The sequence below is a fragment of the Schistocerca piceifrons genome, chromosome 2 (genome assembly GCF_021461385.2).
Source record: "Schistocerca piceifrons isolate TAMUIC-IGC-003096 chromosome 2, iqSchPice1.1, whole genome shotgun sequence".
In the NCBI taxonomy this organism is placed as follows: Eukaryota; Metazoa; Arthropoda; class Insecta; order Orthoptera; family Acrididae; genus Schistocerca; species Schistocerca piceifrons.
Genome location: NC_060139.1, coordinates 402,606,962 through 402,623,717, shown reverse-complemented (window position 1 = coordinate 402,623,717; position 16,756 = coordinate 402,606,962). Strand labels below are relative to the sequence as shown.

The following is a 16,756-nucleotide window of genomic DNA, read 5'->3' as shown; positions in this document are numbered from 1 at the left end:
ACGATCGGCCTCATCTTAATACAGCCGTCAGGCGTAATAACATGAGACTTGGGGGTGCACTGACAGAAGGCATGAGTCACATTTCAGTGGTGTCGGTGGAGTCTATCAGCAGGACGGGTTTCACTAGACATGGCCTGCACCTCTACAGGTATGGAAAGGGGAGGTTGGCAAAGCTTATAGGTGAGAGCATAGGTGGGGGTCGTGGGATCACTAATGGGAAAATTCCTGTACTAGTGGGTGTTAGAGCTGCGCCTTTTTTAGATTGAAGTCAGCTGATAGGAATTCCTGCTTAAGGGAAGTCTCTCTAACAAAGTAACCACTTTTGACAAAGCTTAGGTATCCGAGTAATGAGGGAATTAGTATATTTCATCAAAATATACAAGGTATTAGAGATACAGTTAGTGAACTGCTCATAGAGGTTGACTCTGAAATTATTGGTATATCTTGGTATATCTTAAATAAGGAGATAATTCAGAGGCTTCCTTTACCAGGATACAGGTTGGCTGGCAGCTATTCTAGGAGCTCTTTGCAGTGTGGGGGAGTAGCCATTTATGTGAAAAACGGTATCCCATTTGAGTCAACTGATGTTTCAAAGTACTGCACTGAAAAGGTGTTTGAATGTTGTGCAGGTGTGGTTAAATTTAGTGGAGCTAAACTTCTTACTGTTGTTATTTATAGAGCCCCAGACTCCGATTTTACATTTTTGCTAAAGCTAGAGGAGGTTCTTGGTTCACTTTGAAGGAAATACAAAAAGTTAGTTATATGTGGTGACTTCAATATTAATTGTATAAGTGACTGTGCAAGGAAAAGGATGCTCGTAGACCTCCTTAATTCATATAATCTTTTGTAAACCATATTCTTTCCAACGAGAGTGCAAGGGAACAGTAGAACAACCATAGACAATTTTTTTCTGTTCATTCCTCATTACTAGAAGGGCATTCTGTTAGCAAAAAGGTGAATGGCCTTTCAGATCATGATGCACAAATTTTAACTCTAAAAGATTTTTGTGCTGCAACACATGTTAAATATAGTTATCAACTTTTTAGGAAAGCTGATCCAGTTGCTGTAGAGACCTTTGTAAACCTTATCAAGGAACAAGAGTGGCAAGATGTTTATAGTGGTGATACAGTAGACGATAAATATAATGCTTTCCTCAAGACTTTTCTCATGCTCTTTGAAAGTTGCTTTCCATTAGAACGTTCAAAACAGGGTACTAGCACAAACAGGCAGCCTGGGTGGCTAACTAAAGCTTGTAGAACAAAGTGGCAATTATATCAAAACGTTAGAAACAGTCACAATCTAAATGCAGCAGCCCATTACAAACAGTATTGTAAGGTGCTTAAAAAGTTATTAGGAAGGCAAAAAGTATATGGTATGCAGAGAGAATAGCTAAGTCTCAGGATAAAATTAAAACCATATGGTCAGTCGTAAAGGAAGTGGCTGGTCTGCAGAGACAGGTCGAGGATATAGAATCAGTGTGTAATGGGAATGTCTGTGTTACTGATAAGTTGCATATATGTACAGTATTTAATAATCACTTTCTGAATATAGCAGGTGAACTAAACAGAAACCTAGTCCCAACAGGGAATCATATAGCGCTCGTAGAAAAAAGTGTTCCGAGACTATTACCTGAAATGCTCCTCCATGATACTGACAAGAGGGAGATTGTGTTAATAATTAAATCACTAAAGACCAAGAACTCTCACGGATATGACGGGATATCTAGCAGAATACTGAAGTATTGTTCTATGCATGTTAGCCCAGTAATTAGCCATATCTGTAACTTTTCCTTTAGGAGTGGTCAGTTTTCTGACTGATTAAAGTACGCGGTAGTGAAGCCACTTTATAAAAAGGGAGACAGGGATAATTTTGACAATTATAGACCTATTTCTATGCCATCAGTGTTTGCTAAAGTTATCGAGAGCGTTGTATATACAAAGTTACTGGAGCATTTAAATTCACATAATTTGCTGTCAAATGTACAGTTTGGTTTTAGAAATGGCTTAACAACTGAAAATGCTATATTCTCTTTTATCTGTGAGGTTCTGGACGGATTAAATAAAAGGCTGCGAATGTTAGGTGTTTTCTTTGATTTAAAGAAGGCTTTTGACTGTGTTGACCACAAAATATTACTGCAGAAGTTGGACCATTATGGAGTAAAGGGAGTAGTTTACAATTGATTCGCCTCTTACTTTAAGAACAGAAAGCATAAGGTAATTCTCCACATTACTGAGAGTGGTAATGATGTTCAGTCCCAATGGGGCACTGTTAAGTGGGGCGTTCCCCAAGGGTCGGTGCTGGAGCCACTGCTGTTTCTTATTTATATAAATGATATGCCTTCTAGTATTACAGGTGACTCAAAAATATTTCTGTTTGCTGATGACACCAGCTTGGTAGTGAAGGATCTTGGGTGTAATATTGAAACAGTATCAAATAATGTAGTTCATGAAATAAGTTCGTGGCTTGTGGAAAATAATTTGATGCTAAATCACAGTTAGGCTCAGTTTTTACAATTTCTAACTCACAATTCAACAAGAATCGATATTTTAATCAGACAGAATGGGCATATTATAAGCGAGACGGAACAGTTCAAGTTCCTAGGCATTCGGATAGATAGTTAGCTGTTGTGGAAAGCCCATGTTCAGGATCTTGTTCAGAAACTAAATGCTGCTTTATTTACCATTACAACAGTATCTGAAATAAGTGACAATTCAACACGAAAAATAGTCTACTTCGCATATTTTCATATGCTTATGTCATATTGGCATTATTTTTTGGGGTAATTCTTCTGATTCAAAAAGGGTATTTTTGGTTCAAAAAACAGGCTGTTTGAGCTATGTGTGGTGTAAGTTCGAGAACCTCTTGTCGACCCCTATTCAATAGTCTGGGAATTCTGATATTTCCCTCATAGTATATATTTTCTTTAATGTCATTTGTTGTTAGCAATATTAGCTTATTCCCAAGAGTTAGCAGCTTTCACTTAGTTAATACTAGGCAGAAATCAAATCTGCATGTGGAATGTACTTCCTTCAATCTTGTGCACAAAGGAGTGAAGTATTCTGTTGCATCCATTTTCAATAAGCTACCACAAGAACTCAAAAATCTTAGCAGTAGCCCAAACTCTTTTAAGTCTAAACTGAAGAGTTTCCTCTTGGCTCACTCCTTCTATTCTGTCAAGGAGCTTCTGAAAGAGCTGAAAAATTAAGCAAATTCCAGTGTTACATTGTTGATTTTCTTTATTTAAACTTACGAATTGTCGCCTGAATGTGTTTCTTATATTTCATTTTATCTGTTTTCACTATCGTGTTATAATTTCATGTATTGACTCGTTCCATGACCATGGAGACTTCTCCTTAATGTGGTCCCATGGAACAATAAATAAAAATAAATAAATAAATAAATAAATAAAAAATGTAACTGACTGGACTGCAACGTAATTCTCGTTTTAGAGACAAATTCTATTACATTACAACTAGTCAGTACATTCACATTGTTTTCCTCAGGTTGATTTTCCACAGCTCCATAATGAGGCTGCAAAAGTGCTACCACATTTCAATCAACGTGTGTGTGTGTGTGTGTGTGTGTGTGTGTGTGTGTGTGTGTGTGTGTGTGTGTGTGAAACTAAACAAGTCACTATTATGCTGCAAACTGAAATGCGAAAATCTGTTGAATTGTCTACATCTGTCAGTATGCCAACAGTTTGTACCAGATAAAAATTATGTTACGTTTTCAGTACGCCAAAAATAATTAAATAATAGTGAAAATTTGTCATCTATGTTGTTGAGAAATATGAAACTAAGTTGTATGCAGTGTGACTGCATTGCTATCTGAACAGGACACATTCACAGTTACTCCCTCTTCCCCCTACTCCCAGTCAGACAGTGGCATGGTGGAGGTGGCAGTGTGCGGCCAGGCTGAGCACTACGGCACCTGAACAAGGGCATGGCCTGCAAGCCAGATTCTTGACCACCCCTGCTTTAGAGGATTGAAGAAAAGTTAATGTTGATGGTAAAAACAATTTGTTTGCTACAAGGCATCAATAAAAACAGGAGAAAAAAACCAAAAACATCACACCGATCTTCATAATGACAGTACCAACTGTCACACAGCACATCAAACAGTCAATTGTTTTAAAAAAATTGAATTAATTCCTCATTGCTCACATTCATCAGATTTATCACCTAATGCCATCTTCTCTTTTCAATTAAGTAAAACAAATCTCACCTTAAGAGGCTATCAAAACCTTCCAGACCCATGTTTCATAAGTAACAACATAAAAGTATCAAAATTTTTTTTCTAAATTGGTTGAAACTGCAAGTAAAAGCATATGTATTTTAAAGGTGAATACTTTGAGAGACAATATATCAAATTTTCCAAAACATAATTTTTAAAATTGTTTTTGGAAAAACTTACAAGGCAGGTCTTATATTCTCCCTTTTTTCCTAGATTTTCCCCATTCCCTGAAAAATGAAGGTCCCGTGATCTAGTAATGTAATAGCCACCAACAATTGTTTTTTTAATGCTGCAAATTCCACATAAATCTGCCACTGATAGCTACAGGTTTTGACAAATGTAACATATTTATTTACCCTGTACTTCCATGTGTAAGAGTTTTTTGTATTTTATTTTGATCTACAGATATTTCCAAAAGAATAGGTGTTTTCTCAAGAAAACTGATTGATGAAAACATTAACCAGACTAATATTATGTGTTTTGAACTAACAACACACACTTACTACTTTCACTATTGAGAAACTACCCCAATAACAGTTAAAACACACAAAAACCCTCTGACAATTAATGTCTGAAACTCAAAGTAAGGAAGCAGCCAACGGCCACTGAGAAGAGGAAAAAATGGAAGAAGGGGAAACACTATTGTCTCAGTATTGCACATCAAAAATGAAATCATTCCACACAAAAGTAAATGAGGAAATATTATTTTTTAGGATTCTGTCACTAAGTTAGGTAAATTACATTTATAATTAAATACCATTAAATGAACATTTTAATTTTACACACAATAAAACAATTTAAATCAAATGCATTTTTAAATGATAATTAGTTAATTAGTCACAACAAATGGCAATCCTGATATCATGAGGAGAAGCAGCCTCTAAGTGCATCATGCAATGAAGCTGTGGCAGAAGTATCATACCAAAGAAGAGGACAGCAGCAGAGAGTGCAGCATGCTGGGCAAAGAGCAAGCCATGACTGCGCTGATCCCAACCACCCCATTCTTCTTGTAATACAGGATACACAACTGTGCAAGTCATATTGCTTTCACCAGACAAAGCCGTCACAACATCACATTCTGACTTGAGCACTGTCACATAGACAAGCAGGACTGCCACACAGGAAAGGGCAAACTTGGCACCATAGCACCACAGTATGAAAATAGCCACCTGTAACATATTGACAAGGCATGCAAATCAATGTACCCTTATTATCAAACTTCTAACCATTACCTTTTAAAATTAGTTGGGTCTGCAAGCCACTAAAAATGTAAACACATTAAAAGATGTATTATAAAGTTTTTTTTTCCTTCCTGGAAAGCACATGCAGTTGAAAGGTACAGACATAATGATGATGCCAGTATGTATCTGGTTAATTCTACAATTTGTTATCGTGGTCCCACAAAGCAATACTCATCTTGGTAACACCTAAAACTAATGTACAATACGTAATACAACGAATTTAGTTTGTAGTTGACACTTAGACAACTTCATCATTAATATCTTTTATACCTTAATGTAAGAGATTAATATCTTAAACTAATTGTGAACATCAAAGAAAATAAAATTGAATGTGTTCCTTATGAGTATCAGCAATCACTAGCAGCTATTTATCATATTGTTTCTTTGTACCACTTGTTCTGAATACAGGTGCCTTCCCCACAAATATTATGAGTATACTGATATGACTTTACATCAGAATTTTTCTTCTTACAAATGTACACTACTGGCCATTAAAATTGCTACACCAAGAAGAAATGCAGATGATAAACGGGTATTCACTGGACAAATATATTATACTAGAACTGACATGTGATTACATTTTCACGCAATTTGGGTGCATAGATACTGAGAAATCAGTACCCAGAACAACCACCTCTGGCTGTAATAAAGGCCTTGATACGCCTGGGCATTGAGTCAAACAGAACTTGGATGGAGTGTACAGGTACAGCTGCCCATGCAGCTTCAGCACGATACCACAGTTCATCAAGAGAAGTGACTGGCGTATTGTGACGAGCAAGTTGCTCGGCCACCAATGACCAGACGTTTTCAATTGGTGAGAGATCTGGAGAATGTGCTGGCCAGGGCACCAGTCGAACATTTTCTGTATCCAGAAAGGCCCGTACAGGACCTGCAACTAGCGGTCATGCATTATCCTGCTGAAATGTAGGGTTTTGCAGGGATCGAATGAAGGGTAGAAGCACGGGTCGTAACACATCTGAAATGTAACGTCCACTGTTCAAAGTGTCGTCAATGCGAACAAGAAGTGACCAAGACGTGTAACCAATGCAGGGTGTATACATGGACAAGGAAAAAAAATTCCCGGATTTTTCCTTTCTCCCAGGCGAAAGTACACTTTTTCTATGTTAAGTGGCAGTATACTCTTCCTCGGCACTGTAAAACTCATCAATCCTTTGAATGTTTATTGTTTTATATGCCAATGTAGAATTTCCCAGCACTTTCGAAAATGAATCTCAGGAGGGAAAAAACACCTTTGATGTGCAGCAACATGTACGCTGCATATTTTCGTATTACGAAGGTATAAATTTGAATTCCACCAAACACCGAATGGCACTTCCCGAAGCACTGAAATCGAGATTGCGATATACTTTTCTAAGCGTGATCTCGCCAGCTGATGACAGCACAGGACATGTGATGTAATCAGCCAATAGCAATATCACTCTTAAGTATCGCGAACACACAAATAATGAAAGTTAATGGTTTAAATAAACATACATAGCACTCACATATAATATTGGTCTCGAAGCTTAATAAGATGGAAGAGAAGCTATGTTTCCACATATAATGTTGATCTTTTTTGCGTGTGTTACACTTTAAGATACATCACACAAATGTACCAGTAAAATTTTTAATAACGACGTAAATGTCTGATCTTATGGACTCTAAATTTTTCTAAATGGTCGTCCTGAAAGAGTTGACTTTTAATGAGAGTGAAACGCTTTGTGATTTAAGAAATTCATCATACATTCTCACATATCGTTCATCTTGCATATAAGTAAATCTGCTTTGAATGTAGCGCTTTTCAAAACACCATTTGCAATATTTTCCCGCGACCTGTTAGACATAGGTTCGGTTCAGCAGTTGCAACAGAGCGCCAGATAACAGGCATCATTGCACTTGCGCAGCTACGATGAAGCAGGAAGCCCTTATGTTCATACGTGTAAAACATTAAAAGATCTTACATTGTGTCATAAAAGGAACAAGACAAAAGAGGATACTTCAAAAGCATCGGAATTTCATGAACCATACTAAAATGCGAAATTCGGCTTCAAATGCACAATTGTATGTAAATTTTCTTGGAGTAAGCACTCCGTCTTCAGGCCACAAGTGGCCCATCGGGACCATCCGACTGCCGTGTCATCCTCAGGTGAGGATGCGGATAGGAGTTGCGTGTGGTCAGCACATCGCTCTCCCGGTCGTTATGATGGTTTTCTTTGACCGGAGCCACTACTATTCGGTCGAGTAGCTCCTCAGTTGGCATCACGAGGCTGAGTGCACCCCGAAAAATGGCAACAGCGCTTAACTTCGGTGATCACACGGGAACCGGTGTATCCACTGTGGCAAGGCCGTTGTCCAAATTTTCTTGAAGTACCAGTACTATATTATCTCATGTTTGGTTCAATATGGCATAATGCCATACGTGCACTTGAAATGCAGCGAAAAGTTGAAACTAGCCAATAGTGTGAAATCAAACACTTCGTTTCAAAGAAATTGACTGTCTCAGCAGAAAAGATTAATAAAAACTGGCAAAAATAACTTCACTCTTCTGTAAGGCGATTAATGCTTGACTGTCAGAAAGGTGGAAATAAAATCTGAAACTAGAAACATATTTTAGCCTTCCGTAATTATGTGAACTATTTTACTCAATTTGATAGCTCACTGCCACAAAAATCCATTTTGTTATTGTTTAGCGTGAGAGCAATAAATGAAGAGGAAACAACAAAATCACTGAACGTGAACACAGGTCACGTCGCGACGACCCACGTCCCCACCACAACTCAGACTGCTCTGTGCATCAGCCCCAGATTTACTATATTTTCGAATCGGGGTAATATTAAGAAGTGGCGCCCAGCCACACTTCTGTAACCAGAAGCGGGAGAAGGTACTACTCATACGCGATTCAACTGCAAATGCGCAAGATCCCGCCTGCAACTGCTCAAACGAATCTAATTTAAACAGTTATCACGTTACACTTACCGGAGGCAATTTGTTGTTATAAAGCATTGCATAGTCTTCCTAAAGCGTCTGATAGACTTTGCTGTTGGTAGACGCTTGTATGAGCACTGTTTTGTTGTATACGGCTCATTTTCTTTGTAACTTTTTTATTTTTGTTTTTTTTCTCCCATTCATGTTTTGTTGCTGCACGATTATTCTGCAGTTGCGGGATGCAGTAATGTCCTTTGTTAGAATATTGGTTCTTACAAATCAAAATCACAAAAATTTAACTGAAAACTAAAACAAAGAAAAATTACCGGAATTCTAAACAATTCCTGGGTTTTTCCTGGTTTTCTCCCGGATGAAAAGATTCCCGGGTTTTTCCCGGATCTCTCGGCTCATATACACCCTGCAATGGCACCCCATACCATCACGCCGGGTGATGGCGATGACGAATACACGCTTCCAATTTGCGTTCACCGCAATGTCACCAAACACAGATGCGACCATCATGATGCTGTAAACAGAACCTGGATTCATCCGAAAAAATGACGTTTTGCCATTTGTGCACCCAGGTTCGTCGTTGAGTACACCATTGCAGGCACTCCTGTCTGTGATGCAGCATCAAAGGTAACTGCAGCCATGGTCTCCGAGCTGATAGTCCATGCTGCTGCAAACGTCATCGAACTGTTCGTGCAGATGATTGTTGTCTTGCAAACGCCCCCATCTGTTGACTCAGGGATTGAGACGTGGCTGCACGATCCGTTACAGCCATATGGATAAGATGCCTGTCATCTCTACTGCTAGTGATACAAGGCTGTTGGGATCCAGCACGGCGTTCCATATTACCCTCCTGAACCCCCCCGATTTCATATTCTGCTAACAGTCATTGGATCTCGACCAACGTGAGCACCAATGTCGTGATACGATAAACTGCAATCGCAACAGGCTACAATCCGACCTATATCAAAGTCGGAAACGTGATGGTAGACATTTCTCCTCCTTACACGAGGCATCACAACAATGTTTCACCAGGCAATGCCGGTCAACTGCTGTTTGTGTATGAGAAATCGGTTGGAAACTTTCCTCATGTCAGCACATTGTAGGTGTCGCCACAAGCGCCAACTTTGTGTGAATGCTCTGAAAAACTAATCATTTGCATATCACAGCATCTTCTTCCTGTCGGTTAAATTTTGCGTCTGTAGCAGGTCATCTTCATGGTGTAGCAATTTTAATGGCCAGTAGTGTAGTATACTACAGTTAATGCTGTTGCTTTTGACATTAGTGTTTAATTTCAAAGACACTGTCAAATCAATGTGACTGTACAGAATCAGGGTTAATACAAAACTTCACAAGAGCCTTAACAGTTAGAGAAACTATGAAAAGCTAAATCTGGATGGCCTGACAAGAAGTTGAATGGTTGTCCCCTTGAATGTGCCACATTGCTCAGTGAGATACAAAAGAATTGAGTTCCAGCAAGTGGCAATTTTTAGGAGCATGTATCTTGAGAGAAACCAGCTCTCAGCATTTGTGATGAAGAAGCCTGATAGTTCAATGGTGTCAACTATCAACATGTATTTTTTAGAGACTGGTAGTTCAAAGTGGTCAACTTGCAGCAATGTAAATGAGAGACACTTAAGAAGATCCCATTAAACTTGCCACGTCTTGAGTATCCAGGAAGGAATGGGTCTTTAACTTTTTTGTTGGAGACATAATGAAGGAAGTAAAAGAGTAACGCAATGCAGAAAAAGTTTGTCAGGGACAGAAAATATGCACGATATGGGTCACTAACAACATAAGTAGTAATTTCCAAAGTGCACAGGTATGGAGTCAGGTGCTTGATGAAGTGGAACACACAGAAAACAGAAAGCTAGACAATGATGTGTGTGACACAGATGGCTGTGTTGAATGGCTGCATGTTAAACTTGGATAAGAGACCCTTTACAAGGTGGACAACTTTTGATATCTGTAATGTACAGTATATGAAGAAGAAAGATGCAAGAAAGGATTGCACATGATAAAAGAGCTTCCTAAAACGAGAAAAAACTCTTAACATAAAAAGACGAAGGCAAAGCTCTGCACAGGTACAAAACATGAACAATGGGGAAGATAGAAAAGAAATGATTAAAAGCCACTGAAATGTTTAGTGATACAGAAAACTGTCAAAGATCAGACTGATTGATCAAGTAAGAAACGAAGACTTATTGCAAAGAATGAAGTGGGTGTATGTGGATATTTCAATATGGATTTCGTTTCAATAGTTCTAATTGAGGGCACATACTGGTGCTCAGCTTTGGTTTGACTGCCCACAGTAACATTCTCAACAAGTACAGAAAGACTGGGTGCAGCAGTTACTGATACTTTATTTCTAATTATGTCTTTTATAAAATAATGTGAGCCTCATCACAAATAGTTCACCTGACCATGACAGTCAAATGGTGGCATTAAAAGATCCCCATCAGTGAATTTAACAACGAAATGAAAAGTAAAACCTCACAGAACTGTAATGTTGACTCAGTTACATTAATAAGGGAGAATTTATATGATGAAAAATAGGAAGAAAATAACCAAGGACAAGCAGTAGATAGGAATTTTAATTCTTTCATTAATGTATTCATACAACAATCCTGGATTTTCCATTTTTCTTACAACATAATGACTCCAGTTTTCCTTTAAAAGAGGTCAAGGACAATTACAGTGGAGAGGAGTAATTCTATACAAGACTTAAAAATATACTATAAACATTTGTAATGGCACAGATTAGTGTCAAATGTGATCCCATAACTTAAATGAAGAACTTGATCCAAATATCAGAATTTGTGTATTTTTTTATATTTACTGTAAACTGTTGTCATGTGCAAGTTTCATTGTTTTAGCAGTGAGCAAAAGTTGTTACACCAGATACTAGGCAATCAGACATCAAAGTTGTTATTATCTTATTTAAAACTACTTTGTAGAACATATCGGAGGATATTGTAACAACTTGAAATTAGCTTAAAAATATTTAAGAAATTTTGACTGAATATTTGAGCGAATTGATTTGTAAACTTTGCGTCAAATATGCAGGAATAACATTAGTAATAAGACTCATGGAGTAATTAAAATGTAAATCAACTTCAAGTAAGTAAAATTTAAATTAACTTTTTTCTGTCTTAATTGTTTATGAAAAGTATTTTTCTAATTTTCAATACAAAACAAATGTATTTCTGTATAAATTCGGCTTATATAAGGCTTGTAACCATATTGTACACTAGCAAATTCTGTGTGAAAATTATTAAAGTTGTACAACTTTTAATTGTAATTCTGATTATGCAGTTGTCTTAACAATGCTGCTTGTTGGAGTACATTTATATGGGCCATCAGCACTCACTAAACTAAGTGCTGTCCTAATCACAGCTGAGTGCAGTTATTGTCATGTTAAGTGTATGACGTTGTTGTGTAAAATTGTATTTTTTCTAGTGAAATGGGATTAAGTTAAAGCAGAACAAGTGGAAATAGTTGTATGGTTATTAAATCACCTACAAAAACTAGCCTGATAAGTGAGTTATGCTTTCCAGAATTGAATATAAATTTAAAAACTTTGCTTAGTTTTACATTTGCCATTCCAAATTTTACTGCACAGTTTTGTATATTGGCAATCATTCCAATAAAATTCCTGGTAGATCTTCAAAGAATATTTTTTTGGTACTGATTATGACTCTCTTGTTTCACAAATTTTCTGATGATAAGATGTTACAAGTCTTCATAGTATCATAAAAAAGGCAAGGGCAATTTGGAGCATTATAAGACATGAAGTGAATGAAATCAGTAAGCCAAATGATACTTGACCCCCAGATGACAATAGGAACAGGACAGACATAACAAGATTCAAATCATTAGCTACTACAAGGGTCCCCAAAAAGCTTCCATTCAAAGGCCGTACAGTCCAGAATTGGTGAGCCAATCAGGCAAAGTTCCCATCAGCAGTGAGGCAATCACTGAAGAAGTCCAAAACTGCGTGCTGTACATACTTGTCTGACAAGAACTGTCAACCCTTCACGGCCTTTTTTAAGGGCCCTAAGGTGTGATAATTGCATGAGGAGAGATCAGGACGACAGCCAGGTGCTCAAATGTCTCCCACTTGAGTTGGCGTAACTCCTGAGTTATGACATTTGCAATATGAGGACATGGATTATCATGAAGCAGCTGCACCCCACAATGGTGAATTTTGACGGACATACTGCCACATACACATTCTTCATTCTCCAATGAATGTTTACTGGTGTTTGTTCTTCAGCAGCCAAGAAAAGAACAACAGCATGAGGTCCTGTTGGACACATTTAGTAAAAATGTTACTGTAGTTCACAATGCTGCATTTACCACACGCACGTCTGAAAGACATGAATGCCCCACTAATCCCTTGCCTTCATGTTGGTGCTTCAGATACATGCAACAGAGTCTTGCTACATTGCATATACACTGCAGCAACAACCTCAAATGGAAATCCTTCAGTCATCCTTTATATGTTCTTCCCGATAATTGATGAAACCATGAGGACAAAAAATGGTCCCTCAAAAGCAGTTCCATTACACTTAATTAGAAAGGTAATGCATATGCCATCACCAGACATCAGTTTTGCTGAATCAATAAGTCACTCAAAAGCAGTAACTCTTCTGGCCAACATTTGTTTCCCCTCTTCCTTGCAACAGGTGGTCCCTCTTACCCTGGGGCCAGGGTGACCTGTCCCTCCTTTTTAACCTCCTCCTGTTTAGCCCTCTCTGTTCCCTAAGGAAGTAACTGTTAGTTCCAAAAGTTAAGATAGAGTATGCTTTTTTATATGCATCAATCAGCAGTATATTCATATTTCTCTTTAAGGTAAGTACTGGGCAGCAATTCTGTTCCATAATTTTAAAGCTTCTTTTAAGGCAATTTTCCTTTGGAAACACTCAACTGTTATGGGCATAACATCATTTGTAGGTTGTGCTAAAAATTAAAAACTGTGAACTACAATTTTTACCATCCAAGCAGACCAAAATTAATTTTGAAATTTTCTCGTTTTCACTTGTTAGCTTTGACTCTTGTTTCTGGACTAGGTTTCCTTATCTCAAAGTGATGATTTTGCCCTTTCCCATCATCCCTGAAAGTTTTACTCCCCTGTACATCCAGCAAACAGATGTATAACTGCATACTAAGTGAAGGAAAATGACTGCCCATCTGCCTCAGTACATGCTCTAATTTCTCTCTCATGATCCCTATACAACCCACAGTATATTATGGAGGTACCAGAACTGTTATACAGTCTTCATTGCAACTGGTTCGATAAACTCACATGACTAAGTTTCATACAAACATCACCACATTCCTTCCAAACATTCTCACTCAAATTTCCTGAGTGCATCTGTTACACTTTGGTATATAGACATATATTGACCTGCTATGATTCCTGAATTCATTTGATGTTCACTGTTATGTCTGCTTGAGGCAATTCACACTGGCTCTGTCTCATTATTAGCAGATGATAATGCCTCTTACATTAATTAGAAACACACCTTTTGGCCATTTGACACATACAACATTTTCAACAATTTAGCTCAAGACAGGGAAACAACCTGTCACTCTGCAGTGCGTAATCAGGTGGTTCTCTGTAAATAACATCAGAAATAGGAGAAGCTGGCAAGATTTACAAGACATTTCTTGCAACAGGAAACAAACTTACCACTTAAAAAAAAAAAGAGAGGAAACAAGTAGGGGAAGTACAGTGTATCAAGCACAGTCAAAAATAATTGTCACTTACTTTAAGACAGATATAAGAAAAAAATAAACTAAGTGTGATGTACAAACATTATACTGTAACTGTTGCAATTGATGCTGTTGGTAAATACTCCTGTTACTTATTTTAATTATTTTCATATCTTTACTTTCTGTTCTTACTCTTTGGTTCTGTTAAGTAAGGCAGTGTGAACAGTCTGAATTGTACTTTCATTCTCTTATGCATTTTTCTTATCTTCATCTTTTTTATTCCCCTGTCCTTTTCTCATATCTCCATACGGTTGACTTGTTAATTTTTGTATTTAGCAATGTTAGCAGTAGAGGTAGACCTGATGCCCTTTCCTGTCACCCCCCCCCCCCCACCACCCACCCCCTATAGTATTTGTGCACACCTGACTATCTGTGTATTCTATGTGAAAGTGTGCAAACTTTTCTAAATGTGTACGAACAGTGTAACTGAGGGAGGATGTGAGTATCACCCAGTTATTCAGCTTGTCAGACACTGAAAACCACTTAAAAACCACATCTGGGGTGGTTGACACACCGGCCCTTGTCAGTAATCCATCGGGTGGATTCAATCCCATGCTGGTACGTCCCTCTGAATCCCAAAAGTGGAGTACTAACATATGTGGCTATACACACAGGTTCTGTTTATTTATCTTACGTGTTCCTTATACCCTGTGTCAACATCATTCTAGTCAATTCCTGTGTGCATTACATTGCACTTCTCACAGCAGAATGAACAGATACTTGATAGCTAGTATTTGACTGCCCTGATCAAGATTTTTGAATGTATTTTGGTACCAAATTATTTGCTTTTATAAGCTAGATATATCTAACATTTTTTATTAATACAGAAAAAGTGAAGCAACTAGAAGGGGAGAAGAAAATGAAATAAAGTTTCACTAGTTAAAAGGGTATGTGATGTTATTCAGTGTTTACAAAATTGTGTCAAATTTATGAAGAACTTGGCAGTATAAGCCCACTTAGCAGTGGCCTGGATGCAAATTCGGTTGGAAAGGTTGTCATAAAGCCATTCATAGTATCCTCTCCACAACTGTTGTAACTGATCCTGGACACTGGCACTGGGAATAGCTCAAAATCACACAGGCAGTTTATAGAGCCATGTGCTATGTGTGGACGAGCAATGTCTTTTAAAATAGCACCAAAATAGTGTCACAAGATTAGAGGTATACATGAGGATCCAAGACATCTGCAATGTACCATTGTGCTGACAGGATTCCCTCAGTCACTACTGGCCATGACCTGAAGACCTACCCAAAGGCTCCCCCCACTGTGATGTCAAGAATAACACTACCCTGCCTCTGCGAAACTGTTGATAAATGGGACCTCTCTCTAGGTCATTGCAATACTCACTGACAATGGTAGTGCAGAACTGTGACTCATTCTGAGCACAATGCGACTCCAATCATAAGCAGTCCGTGCTCACACAGCAGCACTCCAGATACAGTTGCTCACGTTGTGGCGCTAGTGGCAGTGTAGACATGGGACATTAATTTCCTAATCCAGCTGCTGCTAGTCTCTGCCCAATGATGCGGTATGACACACAATATTGCTGAGTGTCCAATAGTTTTTCTCAGATGGTTGGTACATATGCGAAACGGGTTACAGTGCACTTTGTGTACAATATGGTGATTCTCCCTTGTGGTTGTCAGATCTGGTTGACCAGAGTCTTTACAGTGAGTAAGCCACCTCTCATGTTCCCAGGCAGCCAATGTTGGGCCAATATCACATCTGTATGCCCCACACATCTAGATATTGCACAGTTCAACCAGCAGGCCAGATACGACCCTCTGTAGGCACCATTATAACTCTGCCTGGTACTGGCAATGCTGACTCTCATGAATATGCTGCATCTACACAGCCTTCATGTTGATCACTCAATGTCTTGTAGTGTTCACACCCCTTATATTCTATTAGGCCAAGTAACAACACTAAACATGAACAAAACTAAACACGAAACAACACTAAACATGAAACAACACAAATGCACTCCAGTGGCCTATTCTACCTGTCTCAAGGAACTGCAACTCTAATTATTTATACACCCCTGGATGATGTGTACATGTATGATTTTTTTTTTATTTATTTTTTTTTATTTATGTCTATGAACCATTCTGTACAATGGTATTTGACAAGTTCACAAGAAGTTTGAAAAATTTCAAATTTCAAAAATACATAACTACATGCATACATCAGTAAAATAGCCTCTAAAATACAAGCATGTGAAAAACATCGATATGCCAAAGATTAAAGTCACTTTATGCTTTCTGAAAGTTTTTTACATATTTGCACAGTCACAAATGAAGCCTTGCATCAGTTTTTAGTTTCAAGGTATTTTTGAACACTGAATGGATAAGTTTTACTCAAGTGATATTTTAGTTTATTTCTGAAAGCAGACCTATTGTCTATTATCTTTATATAGTTTGGCAAACTGTTGTATACAACACATCCTGTTTTTAGTTTCTTTGTCAGTTAATTTGAGCCTATTTCTTACAATATGATAATCATTTTTATTTATTGTGTTATAATTATGGATATCTGTGTAATAATGCAGCGTGATTACTTTTCATACAAAT

At 37.9% G+C, this 16,756-nt stretch overlaps 1 protein-coding gene across 7 annotated transcripts in view; it reads right to left on the bottom strand.

The window, feature by feature from the left end:
• The window catches only part of LOC124777828 (transmembrane protein 94), a 495,418-nt gene that overhangs the window by 34,461 nt on the left and 444,201 nt on the right, over window positions 1–16,756 (bottom strand). For 6 of the 7 annotated variants that reach the window (XM_047253355.1, XM_047253356.1, XM_047253354.1 and 3 more), the window contains one exon: window positions 5,156–5,402. The exons of the other annotated variant lie outside the window; for it this stretch is intronic. In XM_047253355.1, coding sequence (XP_047109311.1) covers window positions 5,156–5,402 — 247 coding nt within the window. The remainder of the gene's footprint in view (window positions 1–5,155; window positions 5,403–16,756) is intronic. 7 annotated transcript variants of the gene reach the window in all.